The sequence below is a fragment of the Electrophorus electricus genome, chromosome 21, assembly GCF_041902795.1.
Source record: "Electrophorus electricus isolate QZ-2024a chromosome 21, ASM4190279v1, whole genome shotgun sequence".
Lineage (NCBI taxonomy): Eukaryota > Metazoa > Chordata > Actinopteri > Gymnotiformes > Gymnotidae > Electrophorus > Electrophorus electricus.
The window spans coordinates 8,162,786-8,181,513 of record NC_137517.1 but is presented as its reverse complement, the minus strand read 5'-3'; the positions used below and the strand labels follow the sequence as shown (position 1 = coordinate 8,181,513).

At 37.0% G+C, this 18,728-nt stretch overlaps 3 protein-coding genes and 1 long non-coding RNA gene across 5 annotated transcripts; 2 read left to right on the top strand and 2 right to left on the bottom strand.

Moving 5' to 3' along the window:
* Positions 1–454: 454 nt before the first annotated feature.
* r3hdml (R3H domain containing-like) lies at positions 455–3,492 on the bottom strand. Of its 2 annotated transcripts, XM_027016506.3 has the most exons (7): positions 3,114–3,492; positions 2,918–2,961; positions 2,287–2,578; positions 1,726–1,844; positions 1,433–1,535; positions 1,130–1,245; positions 455–995 (listed from the first exon to the last, which is right to left on the bottom strand). In XM_027016506.3, the coding sequence occupies exons 3-7, from the start codon at positions 2,560–2,562 to the stop codon at positions 863–865; spliced, it is 747 nt and encodes a 248-aa protein (XP_026872307.1). In that variant the 5' UTR covers positions 2,563–2,578; positions 2,918–2,961; positions 3,114–3,492; the 3' UTR covers positions 455–862. The 2 variants fall into 2 exon arrangements, with proteins under 2 accessions (XP_026872307.1, XP_026872308.1); XM_027016507.3 differs by lacking the exon at positions 2,918–2,961 and having other exon boundaries at positions 3,187–3,492.
* A 1,536-nt stretch (positions 3,493–5,028) lies between these two features.
* On the bottom strand, positions 5,029–10,610 carry LOC113581373 (uncharacterized). The gene is made up of 3 exons (XR_003411061.3): positions 10,500–10,610; positions 9,766–9,857; positions 5,029–5,896 (listed from the first exon to the last, which is right to left on the bottom strand). It is a non-coding gene; the product is annotated as an uncharacterized LOC113581373 (long non-coding RNA).
* On the top strand, positions 10,580–12,583 carry fitm2 (fat storage inducing transmembrane protein 2). The gene is made up of 2 exons (XM_027016470.3): positions 10,580–10,795; positions 11,277–12,583. Exons 1-2 carry the CDS (start codon positions 10,623–10,625, stop codon positions 11,860–11,862), a joined length of 759 nt encoding a protein of 252 aa, XP_026872271.2. The 5' UTR covers positions 10,580–10,622; the 3' UTR covers positions 11,863–12,583.
* Positions 12,584–14,237: 1,654 nt separating this feature from the next.
* LOC118240656 (uncharacterized) lies at positions 14,238–18,384 on the top strand. The gene is made up of 6 exons (XM_081704870.1): positions 14,238–14,246; positions 14,781–14,856; positions 15,195–15,292; positions 15,648–15,661; positions 16,773–16,785; positions 17,613–18,384. The coding sequence occupies exons 1-6, from the start codon at positions 14,238–14,240 to the stop codon at positions 17,772–17,774; spliced, it is 372 nt and encodes a 123-aa protein (XP_081560996.1). The 3' UTR covers positions 17,775–18,384.
* Positions 18,385–18,728: the final 344 nt, after the last annotated feature.

Below are 18,728 nucleotides of genomic sequence, written 5' to 3'. Positions count from 1 at the left end.
AGACCACATTTGAAAAACAAATACAAAAGGGGAGCATCTGTAACTCCAAAAAACTTGGGCCACATTTGGAAACTGGAAGTAGTCCAGAAATATTAATAACATTAATAATACAATTAATATTAATTAATTTGACTAATCGCAGAGATTAGTCATTGTTAATTGCTTTTCAGTTACTTTACTTGCAATTAGTATGTGATTTTTCTGAGTACTTTGTTGAACCTAATTTGCCTAAACCTAAGGATGAATTTGACACTATAACTGTTGTTTTGACACTGTTGATTTTATTATGTGTTTTTACAGTTTATACTTTAGGTTTTTTATACTTTGTGTTTTTATATGTTTTAATGTTATATCCATAGAGAAGTTATACATCAGTTATACTCATCTTGACATTTGTTCTTCCATCGCACATCTCATAAATATAGTGATTTAGATACTATAGAACAGTGCACAAATCCATTCCAAAGAAAATTTATTGGGTGCACATAAGCAATAAAAGTTTGCTAACTCAACATTAACCTAACTACATTGCCCATTGGCAAACATACAGAAAACTGTAAACAATTCAGGAATCAGACAAGAAACAACAAGGAGTAAAGACTAATTTAGCCTGTGACTTGACCAGTTAAACAAAGTGTTGATGGGTGACCATTTAATTATGCATTTCCTCACTTTTTTTTTTGCTAGTTACTTCAGCTGTAGCAAAAAATATGTATGAAGGGCAGGAACGCCATAGCATTTCACACTGCAAGACAGTCTGAATTGTTAGTGGTACAAGATTAAAAATAATGTGCTTTGAAGTTCCTTCTTCAGTCATAATTCATAAATGATTCATAATAACCTTCAGTCATTGTTATTGTTGTTAAAACCTCTTGAGCTTCTTCCTGGGTTTTGGCATCGAGCACTGATTCTTGTTACATGATCCTCCATAAATAGAAGGACAAGATGAGCATGGCTTCCCCAACTTATATGGAGTTTCTCCCAACCAGTTGCCCCTGCAACAACAACATATTCACAGTAATCCCATTATCACTTACTACTTAAAATTGCTGAGATGATCTATAAATTATGTTGTTACTTAAACTTGGATTGGTTCCATTTAGTGTAAAAGTATATAATCAGGACTTACTTGATAGAGTAGTTGCAGACCAACAAGATGGCTTCCTTCCACATACTGCCAAACACATTCATGTTTGAACACCTGTTGATGGCACACCCAATCCTACTGGTGCTAGCCCACACCATCTGTACACCCACAATGAACAGTATTCATATTTTAATATACAGCAATTGAACATAAATACCAATGCCATGCACGAAGATAATAAACATGGGAATTATAAAAACCTTGTTCATTTAGCTAAGACAATAGGTCATCTTACCAGGTACTAGTCTTTAAGCTTTTTTACTTTGGTTTTGTTAAAAACCACACCTGTGTATAGTGGGAACAGACAGCACCATTGCATCTGTTGGGGTAGGAGAAGGATTGCTTCTCGTCATGCCATGACCTCACCAGCTCGATAACAGACCGGTACCTGAAAGGAGGAGGAAATGTTTTTTGAAGCTAACACATGATAGGTCTTCCAAAGGAGTGCAAAGAAAGTTAATCTTAAAGATATGTGGTAAGACAATACCAGTCAAAATGGAAAGCTGCAATATGAGATATAAAAAGTAGAGAAGAGCATATGGCTTCAAGTGTGTCAGCTATCCACAAGCCCTTAATACCTTCCTGAGCTGATGGACAGGTTCTGGCCCATGTACTTCATGACCTGGGGAGGCCCATGGTCCCAAAAGCAATGGGAGGCCCAGGACTCTGCTAACTTAGCAAGCCTTTCATCCCACATCTTTCCGAAGAGAAAAGAATAAAGAACAAATTCTTAATTTAAATAAATAGGATTTCCATTATTGTATCCTAATAGATGTTGGCTGCATGTATATGGGAGGAACACAATTACCCTATGGCAGGGCTGAGGTTCTCCAGCTTTGGAACTGGAGAACCTTTTTACCCTCATTATTACTATAAATACTTACTATGTGGCATTATATCATTACAGAGTGGTATCACATCAGCATTATAAATACAACCAGGAGCCCATAAAAGTATACATAAAAAATTGTATCGTGACTGGAGTGTGTATTGAGTTGCAATATCGGCAACCCAATGTGTGTATATTATAGTATAATAACAATAATATAATATAATAATGTGTATATATAATGTGTGATAATATGACGTCTCATCAACTCTGAAAACAAATTAGAACTGATGATGAGAATTAACGCTACCATATATTCCATATTCGCAGCGGGCGGGAAGACCTGGGAGCGCACGCGATTGTGGAAGTCCAGCAACGCTGTCATGTCCCGGGAGGAAATGTAGCGCTTCCACCGGCTGCGAAGCATGCTGCTGCTGCTCCTACCCCGTGGACTCAATACTGCCTCTGCGTCAGAGGCGATGGCGCCAGCGACATCGGTAGCGTTGGTTTGAGCCTCGCCCACTCGAATGCACGGTGTCGCCCACAAGATGGCAGCCAAGTACAAGTGGGCACAGGTCACACGCATGGCGCGTCTCTGTGATCTGGCCGCAGTGGACAAGAGAATAATGCATTAGAAATTGATGAAAATTCTCGTTAAATAAATTATGGTGGCCTACTTCATGACATGAAGATGGCTCGGGTCACTTTCCAGATAGTTATTTTTGGCTAATGATAGCACAATAGGAACTTGAGTAAATTCGTTCTGCGTTTATGCATTTATGTATTCCGTAGTAAGCCCAAACATAAATACCAAAAATGAAGAGCATATGTTACCACATAAAATATAATACACTTATTGTATATTGTATGCACATTAAGGATTTGCATCCAAAATAACTATTGTTCAAATCTGGAGAAATATATAGACCAAATCCACTCACTGTATGTGAATAGAATGTTCTAAGGCCGTTAAAATGCCTCACATCTGGAATAAAAGAAGCACGTAGCAATGGAGAGAAGCATTTATTGAATTACTTCAACACAATATTCCTAATCTCTACTGTGCTGAATTATTCACAAATATCTGTATAGAGAGTAAATTTTAAAAGAACGTGAAAACTGCAATTTGATTTATACCTCTGAACTGAAGCCTGCAATCTCCCGAGACAAAGAGGCAGCTCTGAGCTGTAGATGTCCTCACTGTGCATACCTTCAAATAGAATTCCAGCACTTCGGTACAGATCAGCAATCCTGAAGGGGAGCATCTGAGAAGTTCTGAGCTTTAAGTGTCAGCCTTCGCAAACAACAACCTTTGACGTGCAGTGGGACCCTTTAACTGGGGCGGCAGTGTCTGGGACCATCTGACGTCGATGAGAGAAATCCTTTGCTCTTTTTGGGTCCATAAAACATGTTGATTGGCTTTCTTGCTTTTTCAGCACAATCTCTGTGTGAGCACAGAGCTTCCCAATGGTCATGTTTTTCCAAACAGAAATAATCAATAGCAATTTATTTTAAAAAATCAAAAGCTGGTGAGAGGTGTAATTTTCTCCATGTAAACATTTAAAGGACAAATGCTATTACACTGATTTAAACTTACAAGTCAATTTGAGTTATTATTAAAGGGTGACTTTGACACACAATATATTGGTCCTATTATTTATTTTTTCCTCACCTGCATTTGCTTTGGCCTCATAGTTGAAGGTTCAGGAGATTTCTCTACACAGCCAGCACATTCTTACCAAACACAATAAAGAGGTCAGGTAAACACATGAAGGGCATGAAAGTGAGAGAAAAAAACATATAAAAACACCAGTTTTTGAAGTCCTGTGCCATTAAGCCAGCACATCAGCTATCCAGGATTCTACAAAGATGTGAAGCCTTCCAGGAAGGCTTAGGAAATTTGCAGTACAACCGCTGCTAGACTCCTGGTTGTGCCAAAATACACGCAATGGGCTGGCTCAACTCCCCAGCCTGGAATCACTGAGAGCACAGAAATCCTAAAATGGATTCATTACTGTGGTTAACAGTGTGGGGATTAGCTGCTCTGCTGGTCCACACCCAAGTTAGTTATACTACTAAAATCAACATCTTGGTCATGTCTGCTGAGAATTATTATAGAAAATATGTTTTTCTTTTCTTTTTTTTTTTAAATATTCTACTACATATCTTGCACACAATGTCCATGTCACTGTAGCCAAATGTTAACCACAAACATCAGTAATAAAGCTTAAACTAGTTTCTCTCCACAGGTTTGAGTTGTTGCTTTGTAGACAGAGTAAAGTGCATTCTTCTTCACTGACATCTGGCATTATCACTTACTGGGTCCTTCTTGTTTAGGGCACTGTGAATGTTTATACTGTTTGCTAAGGCTGTGTGATGTTCACCCCAGTATTACTATAATTAACATGACAGGTTTTAGTTCCTGCCAGTCAAACCAGATGTACCCTGGTCCATCACTGAAGTCGTTTTGGTAGAGTATTGGACTTCACAAAGAAAATGTTTGCGGTTATGTCCTTGTCTCTTACACTGACACAAGAATGGGACCTATAAAAAGTCATGAAACATGGACTGCATCTAGTTACATTCAGTAAAATTTGCTTGATGTCAGTCTCTTTGCATACCCAACAAAGTTGTGGTCTAAGGTAACACTGGTGGACTTGAATGTAAAGACAAGAAGTAAAAATATGTACGGCTCCACAACGCAAACATGTGCTTAGTCAGAGGTTTTAGTACAAGTTGCTTTGGGTCACTTGAGTCATGGTTTCAGAAATTTCAGAATTGTACACTTAGGGAAACTTAAACATTCTGAGGACCCTTTAAAGATGGATAAGCTTAAGTTCTTGTTCTCCAATATTAGGCAACAAACATTTCCTGATCTAGACTTGACACATTACAGACAGACTTGACAACTGAACATTACAATGTTTTTCTGTTTTCTGAGCTATAAGTAAGCAACTGTTCCTAGTGCTGTAAAGAGCTTAAATTATGGTGGCAGAGCTATACAAGAGGATATTTAAGTGAATCGTTGTAGTAATTCACAATTATCTCCGGTTTTATTTTTGACATCTTCAACATGCAAAGAAACCTTTAAACTATGATAGCATAATACATGATATTAGACATAGTCAGACAAGCTGGTTCACTTTCAAAAGAGTTCAAAGACTTTACAAGAAGGACTTTGCAACTAGCAGTGCTCTATCACTTTGTGATTTAGTGCCTGCCATTTGAGCTGTGTTTTCTAAGAAACTTCTGAAGTTAGCTGTTCTCAGGGTTAGCCAAAGGTTTCTGTTCTCCCATGTCAAAGTTCATCCCATAGCCTGGTGACATCTGTTTAGACTTTTTCTTTCTGTTTAGTAACTGAAAAAAGGACTACAGTGAACAGGATTGTTTACTTAAGTTCACACTATAAGCCCTCTGTTGCAAGTGAAGCCAACAAAGATTTTAATACATATTCACACCACAAACACATGGATATAGACTTTTACACATTTAGCCATTAAGTATTTCAGGTGCAATATATGCTTGCCCAAATTATTTGTTACATTCTCAGTTGTGTAGTCCTTATTTCTTGGCTGAAAATGTAAGATGATTTTACATGTTATCAGGAATGATATGCAAAACAAGCTGCTACAATTGAAACTACAAAGACCTGTTGTGTTGCATTTATACTTAGCAACAGACAGATCCATGTTAGCTCTATCACATACTTAATAGGTACGTCGTTGCACATCAACAGCGGCAAAAAAAGCTGAGCAGCAATATCCAGCAAGCCGCCCAAGATGTGACCAGCGCCGCCAGGCAGGAGGCCATTCTGAAGCCACATGCAAACTGCAATCTGTTAGGCCAAATGAAACTGAGTCTGTGTGGCTGTCTGTGGCATCTCATCTTTTTTTACCACCTGAAGTGCAAGAGAGCTGAACCTGCAAGAAAAGATGAGAGAGTGAGAAAGGAATAGTGGGTGGGAATGGCACGCAGCTGTGTGATTATTCCCTCCACTGCAAAAGAAGAGGAAGGGGCTGACAATGTCTTTCAGGACTCTGTGTGAAGCGTGTCACTGAGTATAAATCCCAGAATCCTTGCGCACTGCCCCCCACTTCTACTGCCACAGCTGCACAGTGATCCGTTTCTCATGTCAGCAGTCCAAACTTTGTTTTGGCGGCCGGAGAGTAAATTTACCAAGCAATGTAGCTATTCACCATGATGGATAGTTGGAGGAGAACACTAACAATGGGCTTGATTTGACTTGGCTTTACTGGAATTAGGATAACGGAGTAGTCAGTGGAAGATTTTCTCAGCACTTGGTGATTCAGCACTAACTGGGTGAGGAAAAGCAGCCAACTCTGTGGTCTACCCAAATTAAGCCGAATTAGCAAATATCCATGACCAAGGATGTTTTGAGCATCTTGCAGCAGTGTCAGTCAACTGTTAAACCAAATGCTTTAGCATAAGCTCTAACCACATCTTTTGAGGGCCCCATAAAAGCTTTAAATGTCTTTGTAACATTTAAATGTTGCATTTCAAATATGGACATCTAAAATTAGCTCCATAACTTCATAAATGAAGCAAGTTTACTGACTGGCATGGTCAAGGGAAGTCCCATAAATTTATGCAAACGTGACTACAAGGCTAGAGACTAGAGGAACAACCATATGCCAGAAACAAAACTGACTTCCTCTGCTCTGACATCACTCTGTCTAGACACTTGAATACAAACGCACATTGTAACCTTGCAGTGTCTAAACATTTTCAGCTCCTCCATGGTGAGCTATCATCTGTTAAATGGGTGGGGGCATATAAGAAATATGTAGAAAACACCTGCATTGGAACAAGTTCATTCAAGTATTTAAGTCTATTTGTGTTTGTTCAGTAATCTGGAAACATTATAGGTATTTCACACACATACAATATGATGCATATAGTTAAGACCTTTTGTGTGATGTACACTGTAACTCATGAAGTCAATAATTTGGCTATTTTCCAGTTGCACTTGCAGCTGTGTATATCATAGGATTTCATTGTTTTTCATTGTTAGCTAAGTATGAGCTCATTCATAGAAGAAACAGAATATGACTTTTACAGTAATAGTATTTTTTTCATATGTATTCTTATAGGAAATCAGAAACATTAGCATTTCCTTAAACAGATACAGGAAAATATTATAAATGTCGATTTCATATTTTCATCTTCAAATACATAGAAAGAGGGAAGAATAAAGACAAAAACATGATTGGGTTAGTGGTCCTTTAGTTTGTAAAATCTCATCATCATAAACAGATGAGTTCAAAATGTACAGTTCGTTCTCTAATATTACAAAATACGTAAATGTCGTAGCAGAGCACATTTCAGAGCACAAGACTTCTGTGACCAAGCGGGATTAATAATTAAAGTTGAAAGATCCAATAATTAAGGTGAACGGATCCAAGAAATTCTTGCATCAAGGTTAATTAAGAACGTTTCCTTGTAACGTTGAGTGAACTTTTATATAACGTTACCCAAAGTTATGGGCGCGATCCCTGTTACCTGACACATAAAGCCAATTTTCACTTTCAGAACCTTTGCGTCATTCTGCCCAAGTATATTTTCTTTACGTTAATCAACAAAATCTTGCTATTGTTTTGGTTAAAAATGCAAATATTTACGGGTTTTTAACGTTGATTTCTTGGCGAAATGACTGGAGGGTTATTATTCAGCTATTTAGTTCACGCATAATAGACTATTAATATAATTATTTTTCTGGCCTTTTAATATTAATCGAATGTAATATACAGACGCGTATTAGATTAAACGACAAAACGATACGAGCGATAACCAAACGTATGTTGTCAGTTAGCTAACCTAACAAAAGTAAATACCTTGCGATAATCGAATACAGAATAATTATAGCTAATATAATTGGGAAAAATGTGTTGGAAAAATGTGTTGGTTGGAGCGATCCGCAAAGGTATATAGTTGGGTAAAGAGAACAGGAAGCCATTTGTAAGACACAATAACATCCAGTAGGTGGAAGTATCATGCACACAAGACCAGACGTCTAAAGATTGAAATGTGTTCAGTGTCCACTTGAGGGTTCTCCGAAAGTGAATCGAGAAGACCAGCTCATTAACTAGCTACTAGAACGGTTACATTTGAAATCATGAGTCATGTTTACATTACATATCAAAACCTCTTAGACAAAAAGTGACACTCTTGGGGATGACTTGGGCCTGGGTATTTCTTCGAAGTTTTCACTTTTTAATCCATAAATCACTGTAATCACACACCTTAGATGAACCCCCAGTTGAACTTACCCCAATTCTCTGCCTCATTCTTCCTCACAGCCAACATTTTTGGGAAAGGTGCTTAGTCTAGCAACCTAGAGCTACTCTTTTGCTAATTCAATCAGTTTTTGGGTCAGTGACGTGACAACTACATTTTCGGTCCAACTGCATTTTCTTCAGTTAAAGCAATATTTAAATGTATAAAACGTTAGTTAGTTGTTTTGTTTTGTTTTTTGTTTTTTTAAGTGTCAAAATATCATGCATTGCCACTGTTTGGCCCTGACTGCTTTTAAATTACTCTAAATCTATTCGTCTTTATTTTCTGCCCTATTTGGCGTGATTTCCAAAGGGTTTTGGAGGCTTGTATAAAATTGCGAAGTATTTTTATTTCCATTATAACATACAAACTAACTTTGTCCGATAATACATATTTTATTAAACATGCCTTGCGACCATGGAAAAAGACCGCTGGGTAGGAAACAGGTTGTTGCGTCCATGTGACCTTGGCAACAAGGTATATGATGCAACTTCCTGTCTATTAATTTTCAATTGTTTTCAACATAAAACTCCCAAAGTGGACGTTTCTTCATGGTTGCACCACATATTTCATAAAATGGACATTATCAGACAAATTTTGTCTGAGTGTTGTAACTCTCTCAAATTTGAAAAAGAAAAATTCTTTTAACAACTGGTATGTATTTGCCACATTTGGATACCATGGGTATGACCTAAAAACAATGAATATTAAGTTTTTCCTACAAATATAGATTTCATAACTACCTTTTATGGGAATCTTATGTTGTTTAGATTGCCAATTCTGTGCCTGTAAATTTGGCTGAACTTGAAAATACCATGTGGTATGACCACTGCAGAGTGTTTTCCATGATAGACATATGTCCTAGATTGGCAGTTTTGTCCTTTTATATTCAATTGATAATTTATTGACATGAAGTACTTTATTTTAGTATTTTTGGGAATAAATTTGAATGAATCATGAGCCATTTTTCAAATGATCAACAAAATGAGAAATAGGACACCTTATGACCTTGCAGCATTCATCTTCACATGCATTTGTGAAGACAATGAGTGCATCATTTGGGAATGTCCCTAGTGAGTCTTGGTTCTCCCAAAGGTTCTTCCTTAATTCTGCTCAGGCAGTTTTTCCTTGCCACTGTTGCCTCTGGCTTGCTCATTAGGGATCTGTAATCTAATATTATATAAAGCTGCTATATTAGTAAAGCTGCTTTATGACAACATATGTAAATCACACTATATAAATACATTTGACTTTTGACTTTAAATTTAGAAAGGGATTCAGATAATCTGACTTGGGGAGGAAGGGAATTACATACACGGAGCAATTCTAGGGAAGGCTCGATCACCAAGCTGGAAGATGAGGCACATAACAGACTGGCCGATGAGGACTGAGGGCACGGGTGGGTGTACCGGGGATTAGGGACATAAGAGGGAGCAAGACTATTAAGTGCCTTGAATGTGAGGAGGAGCATTTTGAAATGAATGCAATATTTTACCTGAAACCAGTGGTGATAACAGAAGGTGGGTGTGATGTTCTGAGATAAGAATTCTGAGAGCCATTTGAAGTTTGTGAAGGAGGTGTTAATACCTGGGAGAAAAGAATTGCAATAATCAAGGTTGCATGAATAAGAGACTCAGCAGCATACTGAGAGAGGAATCATCTAATCTAAGTGTAAAAAAAAGTTTTAACAACTGCATTAATATGAACTTGGAATTAGTGAGCGGAATCAAGGATGATTAAGATTCAGTTCATTGTCATTGTTTAGTACAAGTACAAAATGCAGTCTTCACATATCACAGCTTTTTTTTTTTTTTCCCCAAAAGCTACAGTAAGAGTACAGGGTCAGTAATTATACAGCGTCACTTGAGCTAAAACAATTAAGGGCCTTGCTCAGGGGCCCAACAGTGGCTGCATGGCAGAATAAAAGGTAAAACCACCTATGACATGTACCTAAGCATATAGAGGTTCCGCCCAGGGCTATTTATTGTCAGGTCTGGTATGTATGATTCATCCAATCACCACCAGAAACAAATGGAAGTACACTCAGGACAGGGAGGCACGTTTGGGCACCATTGAACCCAATTTCTGATAATCCGGCGTGATGTCATGGATACAGTTCAATCTGGACCATCTTGGCAAAACACAAGCTAACTTGGTAGTTACTATATTTTTAAAAAAATAAGTTCTTGAACTGATAGGATACTTTGGAAGAACTAAATAGTATAACACCTTGCAAACCGGATCCTCAGTGCGCCTTCTGTAATGATGACGTCAGACCAGATCCGTTGTTAAGGGCAACCAGCAGGGTCATGGCACCAGCTTGAACCTTAATCAGGAAGCTGCAAAAACAACATGGCTGTATTAAATAGCGTTGTGGATAAATTGGTATCTTTTTGGACCCTTAAGTTTATCCGCAAATATTTGAAATGGTTTTTCTTGTGTGTTTCATTTACAGGATCACTATTAAAAGAGCTGGATGTTGTACCGAAGACATATTTCAGTAACAGAAGAAATATTTTTAATCTGTAAGTGCGAATATTTAGCTAACGTTAGCTAGTTTTACTCTCGGTCAAAGGAGGTTATTTCAATGACAGATGATATCCAGCTACATATAGATAACGTAACTAGTCTACTTATCCCCATTTACGTTAGTTAAGATATTTAAGTTAGCATAGCTTGCGTTACATCTCCACCTAACTAGCTAATCTTGCCAGCTATCGTTATTTGCACATATATCTTGCTAACTAGCCAGGTAAGCTACCTAAACTAAACACTTAGGTAGACAAAGGCTAGTTTCCTATCCCATTTTGAAACCCAATCAAATAGCTCGCTAGCAGTCTTAGTGAGAGATCAGCTACATTAAAGCAAATAACTGGACCGAAGTGTTATAAGTGATAGCTAGCTAACAAGCTATCCTAAGTGTAGACAATTTTTAGCCAGATATCTCTATGGACCGTCCCTATCTTTTAAATAATGGTCTAATGAGGTTTTATCTTTCTCACCCAGGTATTTTGTGAAAATCTCGTGGAGCTGGAACCTGGTTTTGTTGCTACCATTTATATTTTTATCCAACTCGTACAATAGAAACCTCACATTTGTTTTAAAACGACTCTTGTCCCTTGTGGTGGCAACAGCCATTTGGTATTTATGCACAGAGTCGTTTTTCTATATTGAAGATATTACAGGAGAGTGCTATGAGTCAGAGTCTGTGCGAGTAGTCCTTGGAAAATTCAACACAAAAGCAGAATGCAGAAAGGCTGGTTTCCTATGGAATGGCTTTGACATATCTGGTCACTCATTCATTTTAGCATACTCGACACTCATAATTGTTGAAGAAATGGATTCAATGCTATACCTAGTACAACAACGAAGAACTGCTTTTCTTGATGTGCTGTATGTTGCATTGAATGCCATTGTAGTCCTTTGGATATGGATGTTTGGTTGTACCTCTGTGTACTTCCATGATACAATTCACAAAGTTCTGGGAACATTGTTTGGAATCTTGGGGTGGTATGTGTCCTATAAGGTATGGTACCCAAAGCCTTTCTCTCCAGGACTACCTCCACTCCCCAGTGAGCAGAAATATCACTAGACGGAATTTGTTTGCAGTGCACCTGTGGGACATGCTGACGAACAGTAAACTGTCACAAAACTTTGGAACTGTTTAGAGGTCCATTCCATCTGTGTTCTGCCTTTTTTGGAGGTCACACTCAATTTGTTTGGTGGGCAGCTGGTGTTCCAAAACTGACTGTAATTAACAAATACTACAAGTGTTCAGTATGTTTAGAGTGAGCATTATTATCTAACACTAAAGAGTTATCAGTTAATATGAGCACTCTGATATACAATGTTGGCTTTGAATTCCAGCCTACTTTGCCATTTAATAAAATGCTTTTTGTGTGTGTTTGCCATATTAGTCATTTACAGTGTGTGGTATATTTTTGGGGGGTTTTTTGTTTTGTTTTTTTTGGTTGCGTGTTGGGAACTAGACCAGTGCCATATTCCAAAGACAGTTTCATAAGCCTTTCTTCTGTTTCTAGTGAGATGTTTTTATGTTGCTTTTTATGTATCAGTTTTACAGTATTGGCTGTACTTCAGCTGGTTTTTCAGGTGTTCTGCCTTTGCAACTGTAATCGTATTGGATTTTGACCTTTACAAATGTTTCTGTAATGGCTTGACTCTGTTGTTAAAGGTGTTTTGAAGAAATATACTGACAGTTTGACAACTTGAAACTAGGACATGTCCTAACTTTATTGCTCAAGGCCATGTAACCTTGCTAAAATATTAAAAATCCTTGGCTGCTTTTGCTCCTATTTTGATGGTTCTTCTGAAATGTTAATCAGAAAAGAATTTGTCTTATGCTGAAAATATCTTTTGCCTGATTCTATTGCAAGTACAGTATATTTTGTTGGCTCTCAAAACAAACATGTCCATAAAATCTTAACATTCCACCCACCACTTCTGACAGTAACATGTTAGTTTCATAGTGCTAGTCCATGGAAAATGAGTAAAAGCCTAATAAATCAATAAAAAGTGATTCTGTACAATTGAGTATATTTCAGGGCAAAAATCTAGTGTCATACCAAACATTCATGATTGTGCATGATCTAACTTCATTCACTCTCACATTCCCTTTATGGCGGTTCTAGAATTATTGCACTGTTGAGGCACTATTGACTCCACATTAAAGAGGAGGGGGGGTATCCCCTTTTATGTAACATTTGGTCTAGTCCAGCCTTTTGTCAATTGTGCTTTAGTACTGGATGTTACTAGAATGTTCCTTTTGAAGTGAGGGATGGGATCTATCTGATCCTGTAAGAGGCTTAGATTATTAGAGCAGTGGTGGTGGTCAACCTGAGCAGGCAGACAGTTGTGACAAACATTTTTACTCATTTGGTAGCACACAAGTGTGTGTATGTGTATTTATGTGTGACTACAGTCTTACCCTGAGGAACTATGAAAGATTACATCACCACTTTCTGGAATCGATAATTAGTCCAGCCAAATAAATAAACAGGACAACACCCAGGCATCATGACTTAATGCAAGGTAAGCTCCTAAAGACTTTTATACCATACCTGTCTGCTTTAACGTGCTGGTTTACACAGGAAATGTTTTGTCATATAACTGATTTAGGTGATTATGTAATGTCTGTTATGTGCTGCTATAGGGACTCTGGTTTTGTTTCCTGCCATGGCTTCATCTCAGGGAATCCAGCGGAGTTTAAATTTGTTGATAAAGTCCACAGAGACTAAATAACATGGAAAGATTTGGTTTGGTAACTAAAACTCCTCCCTGAAAGTCAACCTACTGAAACCTAGAATTTCTAGACCTATATTTACAGCTAATATTGCAATGAGGATGATGAATGAGAATTTTTTGATAACTATATGGTAAAATGAACATTGAACAATGCTTGATATGCAGAGAAATTAATATTTTTAAAGAAATGTAAATAAATTAAGTTAAAAGAAACTGGCTTCATAATATCAGTTGAGACTGATAATTGATTGCTCTTAATGGTCCAATATAAATAAGCCTTAGGTGGTATGGGCCACTATAGAACAGCAGAATTACTGCATCGTGAACTTACTTTCACACTGCAAGGTCCATTAGAAAATACTGAAGACCACATGCCCAGTGTTAAATTAACACTTACTGCATTTACAAGCATATGTAAGGCAGGACCAAAAGTCAGGGGTCCTGAGATAGTGGCTCTTCAAAACTAAATAATGAATGCGCCATCAGATAATAAATATTAATAATACTATAAAAATTGCATATAATAGCCACCTTTCAAGACATCTAAGGACAATGTAAAAAATGTCATCATCCACATCAGATTTAAAACCCTGATGCTCGCAAAGTCAAAATTGGAACAGCCCCTCCCTACATGGAGAGAGTTCAAATAGTCTGGTCCATTCCTTGAGTACTTTGAACCTCAAGCATGGCTCACCTTGAAGCACCATGGTTCAAGTCTCATGGAAGACAGCATCAAGACTATTCTCTGTCCTGGATGCCAGAGGATGAAACAAACTTCCACTGGCTGTCTGGACAGCAGTTTTGCAGTCTTCAAATGCAAACTGAAGACTTATATATTTGTGGAATGTTTAAATGACCACTGATCCTGCACCTATGGCATTTCATTCTACTGTTGAGTAACTGAAACTCTAGTATTTGTTTGGTGTTGTTATTGCACTTATCATTGTCTGATATTGAGCTTAGGTTTATTTTTGCGCTTCTAGGTATTACCATTGATTCCTGTATTTCAGCAGTATTCTAGTTCAACAGTATCTTTAACCTACGGTACTACCTAGTCTACATTCATTGAGTAGATGACAAAGCACTTTTGTAAGTTGCTCTGGATAAGAGTGTCTGCTACAAGCCAAAAATGTAAACATAAATGAAACATCTTCACATAGGATTGTTGCTGTAGATTATGCTTTGCAAAAATACATTGGAATTCCCAAATATTCATATGCATTGTTGTTTATATGTGCTTATTTACAGGTTTCAGTAACAAACAAAACTAATGATGGTTCATTAATGCCTCCAGCCCCTCCAAGCTATATGGAGGCAACTGCTGGTAATATTAATTAAAATTTAGCATCCATTTAAATCTACAAAAAGCAGTTCTCTTCAAACGAGGCAAGTTGTACTCATAACAGGTATAACTTCACAACTGAAGCTCTTTTCTGCCATCCTGTGGCAGCTGAGTGAAGGGACATTGATTATAGGAATATTTATGCATGTCTGCACATATAACCTTTTCTTACACAAAGTGGAATGAAATGTACTTATATTGTTAGTTATATAAAAACAGAATAACAATGTTTAAAAAATAAAAGAAATATATCAATATAAATGCAGTTACTGTGCATTATTATTATTAAGAGATGTCTTAATAATTACGTGTGTTTGAAGGTGGAAGCCCCTGTTATAGTGGCACTCCTGGTGGTGAAGAGATGCTCACAAAGTTCTGCTGGGATGACCTGAACAAAAGACGGTTATTCATTCGAAAGGTATATTTGCAGGAGGAGAAACCAGATTTATGAGATGAGATGTTGAGATGAACAGTAGATGTATAAAAAGCATAACGTTCATTCCTGATGTTTATATGTATCTGCAGGTGTATGCCATCTTGGTACTTCAGCTCTCTGTCACACAATGAGTGTGTTCTGTGATGCTCTTACTAAAGTAACTGATTGTTCTGATTGTATTGTTGTTGTAATTACCCTCTGTTTCTGTCTCTCTCTCTCTCTCTCTCTCTTTCTGTGTGTGTGTGTGTGTGTGTGTGTGTGTGTGTGTGTGTGTGTGTGTGTGTGTGTGTGTGTGTGTGTGTGTGTGTGTGATTGATCCAATACTGATTACATTCAGTCCAATCCTGGCTGGTACTGGGCAGCATAGTGTCATTTTAAATATTCTTCTTGCTGTATAATGTCAACCTGAATTTAACTATTATTTCCCAGATATAAGAGCTTTTGCTTGCTATATCCAATACCTTAAATAGTTAAATGACAGTGTTACATTTTTAAGCAACAGTGCAGCATTTATAGTTACCCAAGTAACACTTTCCTGCTGTGCTGGACCAAGGTGAGATTTTGGCATATTACCATTCACATGTCAATCATACTGCCACATTATTTAACTTTGTTTCTAGAATTAATTTATATGTCATCTATTTGATATCTGTGACACAATGCAACTGAAATGAGCCTTATTGCTATAATTAATGGTTGGGTGTACTCTGCATTTTGACTCAAAGCTTTATTACAGTGTGTACCATGGAACCTGATTCTGTCGGTATTCTTTGTGAGTGTCAAAACAACCTTACAGTGGTTTGTTAATCCACTTAAAATAATCATTATACACAAGATATGGCAGCAAATGTTTTGTAACATATACAGCAGGAACGAGGCGAGAGGCAGAATGCAAATGCAGGAGGCTCTTTATTGAGCGAGGGAAACAAAAACACAGGAGACTGATAAACAGAAACACAGGGAAAACAATGTAGCAGTAACACACGATCTAGGCAAACGGCAATGCAAGGGCGACGACAGTGATAACGAAAACAATCTAAACACAAATGAACAAACCAAAATACAGGGATTAAATAACCAAAACTAAGCAACCAGACACAGGTGAACATATGAACAGGGAAAACAAAACAAGGACTGGATCTGAGGAACAGGCAAGGGGTGGAGAAAACAAAACCAAGGAAAGGAACAGGTCGGTAAAGGAAAACAGACATGACAGGGAAACTATGGAAACAGGGATGCCAGAAGGGTGGCCAATCGTTACATATATCTAGGCTATCAGTACTTAATTGCATCATACTTCGCATTAAGCACATTATTAATTTGGTAGACATAGAAAAAACAATGACTGATTAGTCTATGACAAAAGAAAGTCCAAGGTTAAAGTTTTATAAGTCCATGGAGACATTATCAGCATTCAGTGTAATTTCTCCCATTCCAGACTCTTTCTCTTTCTATATGACAGGGATGCTATCTGGGTACAGTGTGTTGCATTTGTGTACTTGTGTTGTGCTATTTTTTGCCCATCTTTGCATGAAACAACACACAATTAATATGATGTGCATGTTGGCTTTTGAGGCAACTAAATGATTAAAAAATAGCATCTGATCAAATTGTTTACAGACTATTCACTAGCACCACACCAGGACTCCACGTATTGTCAGGGATGTTAATTAATACACATCCCGCATTGGATATTAATAATTATGGGGTTTTTTTGTCTGTGGGTATATGCAACCTAAGTATTATTTTTAAAAAAGAATTCTGACATTAAGATCTTCTCTGCTTTCCGTATCTTTCTTCCACAGTTACAACAGTACTAGGTCTTGATGATCTGTGATCTGCGTCTGTATCTTGGTCTGTCTAGCGATCACAGTTTTCAGACAAACGTACGTGATCTTTTTTCCCCTGTAAACCTAATATAACCCCCAAAATATCTGTGAACAAAGATAAAGATAAAACATTTCCATAGCCTAGTTGTAAACTTGCCTGCACTGTCTAAGGGCAATCTGCACCACTGATCTCAACATTCCCTAAGTCTGTTGTATTATTCTATTCCATGCATTCTCACAGTTCTGTTCTCTCTAATAATTGACAGTGCCAGCTTTATCTCCTAGTTTTGTTCAGTCTGCTGAAACATTCTGTGCTTTAAAAACATGAAAGAAAGGCTTTTTATAATATGCTGGAAATATGCTGTTCTGGTATAAGATACTTTTTTGTGACACATAGTTTGTACATTGCTGACATGCTTATGAGTGCCTTAATGCATTATTTTCTTTGACAGATTGATTTAACCTCATGTTAGGGTGTTTTGATAGTTTTCTGGACCTCCTTTTGCATATGTGGATTAGAGATGGCATTTGTCCTGCCTTATGGACATGTACATATCCAGATGGTATTTGTTTATGATGTTTATGATGTTGTTTACTGCATGTGTGTGGTTAACACCTTTATGTGCAGGTTGTGAAACTGAAGCTCTGTTGATAGAAGACATTAGAAGTGAAATACATAAATGCATGATGATGCTTTATTTGTTCTGTGAAATATATCAGAATACATGCAAACACATGAAAAAAAGCATATGTGAAGTTTTTTGCAGCCAAAATTCACTCACTGTTTAGAAACTGAATTCCCCATCTGTCCTCCAAACCCTCATTTTCTGCTGGCTAATGTGTGGTTGTTGTGCCTGTTGACATCTGAATGAATCATTTTTATAATATGTATTTTTTCCAGGTTAGATCTAAATGTTTATGATGAAGTTTTCAGATTTTCTATATTTTTATTTTATAATATGCGGTCTTCTTTCTGACATTCTCGTTCCTGAATAACATTGATCAGTAGGGTTCTTTTCTCTGCCAAAAAACCCACAGCACTCTTATCATAATGTTCTTTATTAATCAATATAGTGTTCCCATTAATGGTGTGCAGTTCAGTTTTTGTTTTGTTTTTTGTTTTTTTTAATAAAAATGTCAGTTCAAATACAGGTGCAAATAACAACTGTATGTTGATAGTATGATTCTTTATTTTACTTTTTAATGTATGAAAAACAGTTGAAGTGTTGTGAATGAATAATAAATAATAATTTGTAAGTGATTTTATTGATTAATATGGTGTCATTATATAGCTTCATGTGTGCTAGCAGGGGGAGAATAAATGTAAATATACAGTACTCATAAATAATGTGGAACAAGATGTCCATTTTAACTATTTATTTTAAATAGTCAATATACAGGCTAATCTATACAGTAATACTGTAATAATGTGTAATGTCACTATCTTCTTATGCAAAGCATGAGAAATTCCTAAATTTACATTTCCTGTTCCTCTATATAAATTGCATGCTTGTATACATCATAAGCACTGAGGAATAATTACATGAAAAAACACAACATCCTTTGTTGAAAAGGAGTTGTTGTAACAT

Coding starts and splice junctions, on each gene's coding strand:
- r3hdml (XM_027016506.3), bottom strand. CDS start 2,562: ATGCGTGTGACCTGTGCCCACTTGTACTTGGCTGCCATCTTGTGGGCG. Junction 1,536..1,725: donor CTGTCCATCAGCTCAGGAAG/GTATTAAGGGCT, acceptor TCCTCCTTTCAG/GTACCGGTCTGTTATCGAGC. Junction 996..1,129: donor GTCTGCAACTACTCTATCAA/GTAAGTCCTGAT, acceptor TTGTTGTTGCAG/GGGCAACTGGTTGGGAGAAA.
- fitm2 (XM_027016470.3), top strand. CDS start 10,623: ATGGCTGTATTAAATAGCGTTGTGGATAAATTGGTATCTTTTTGGACC. Junction 10,796..11,276: donor AGAAGAAATATTTTTAATCT/GTAAGTGCGAAT, acceptor TTTCTCACCCAG/GTATTTTGTGAAAATCTCGT.
- LOC118240656 (XM_081704870.1), top strand. Junction 14,857..15,194: donor CTATATGGAGGCAACTGCTG/GTAATATTAATT, acceptor GTGTGTTTGAAG/GTGGAAGCCCCTGTTATAGT.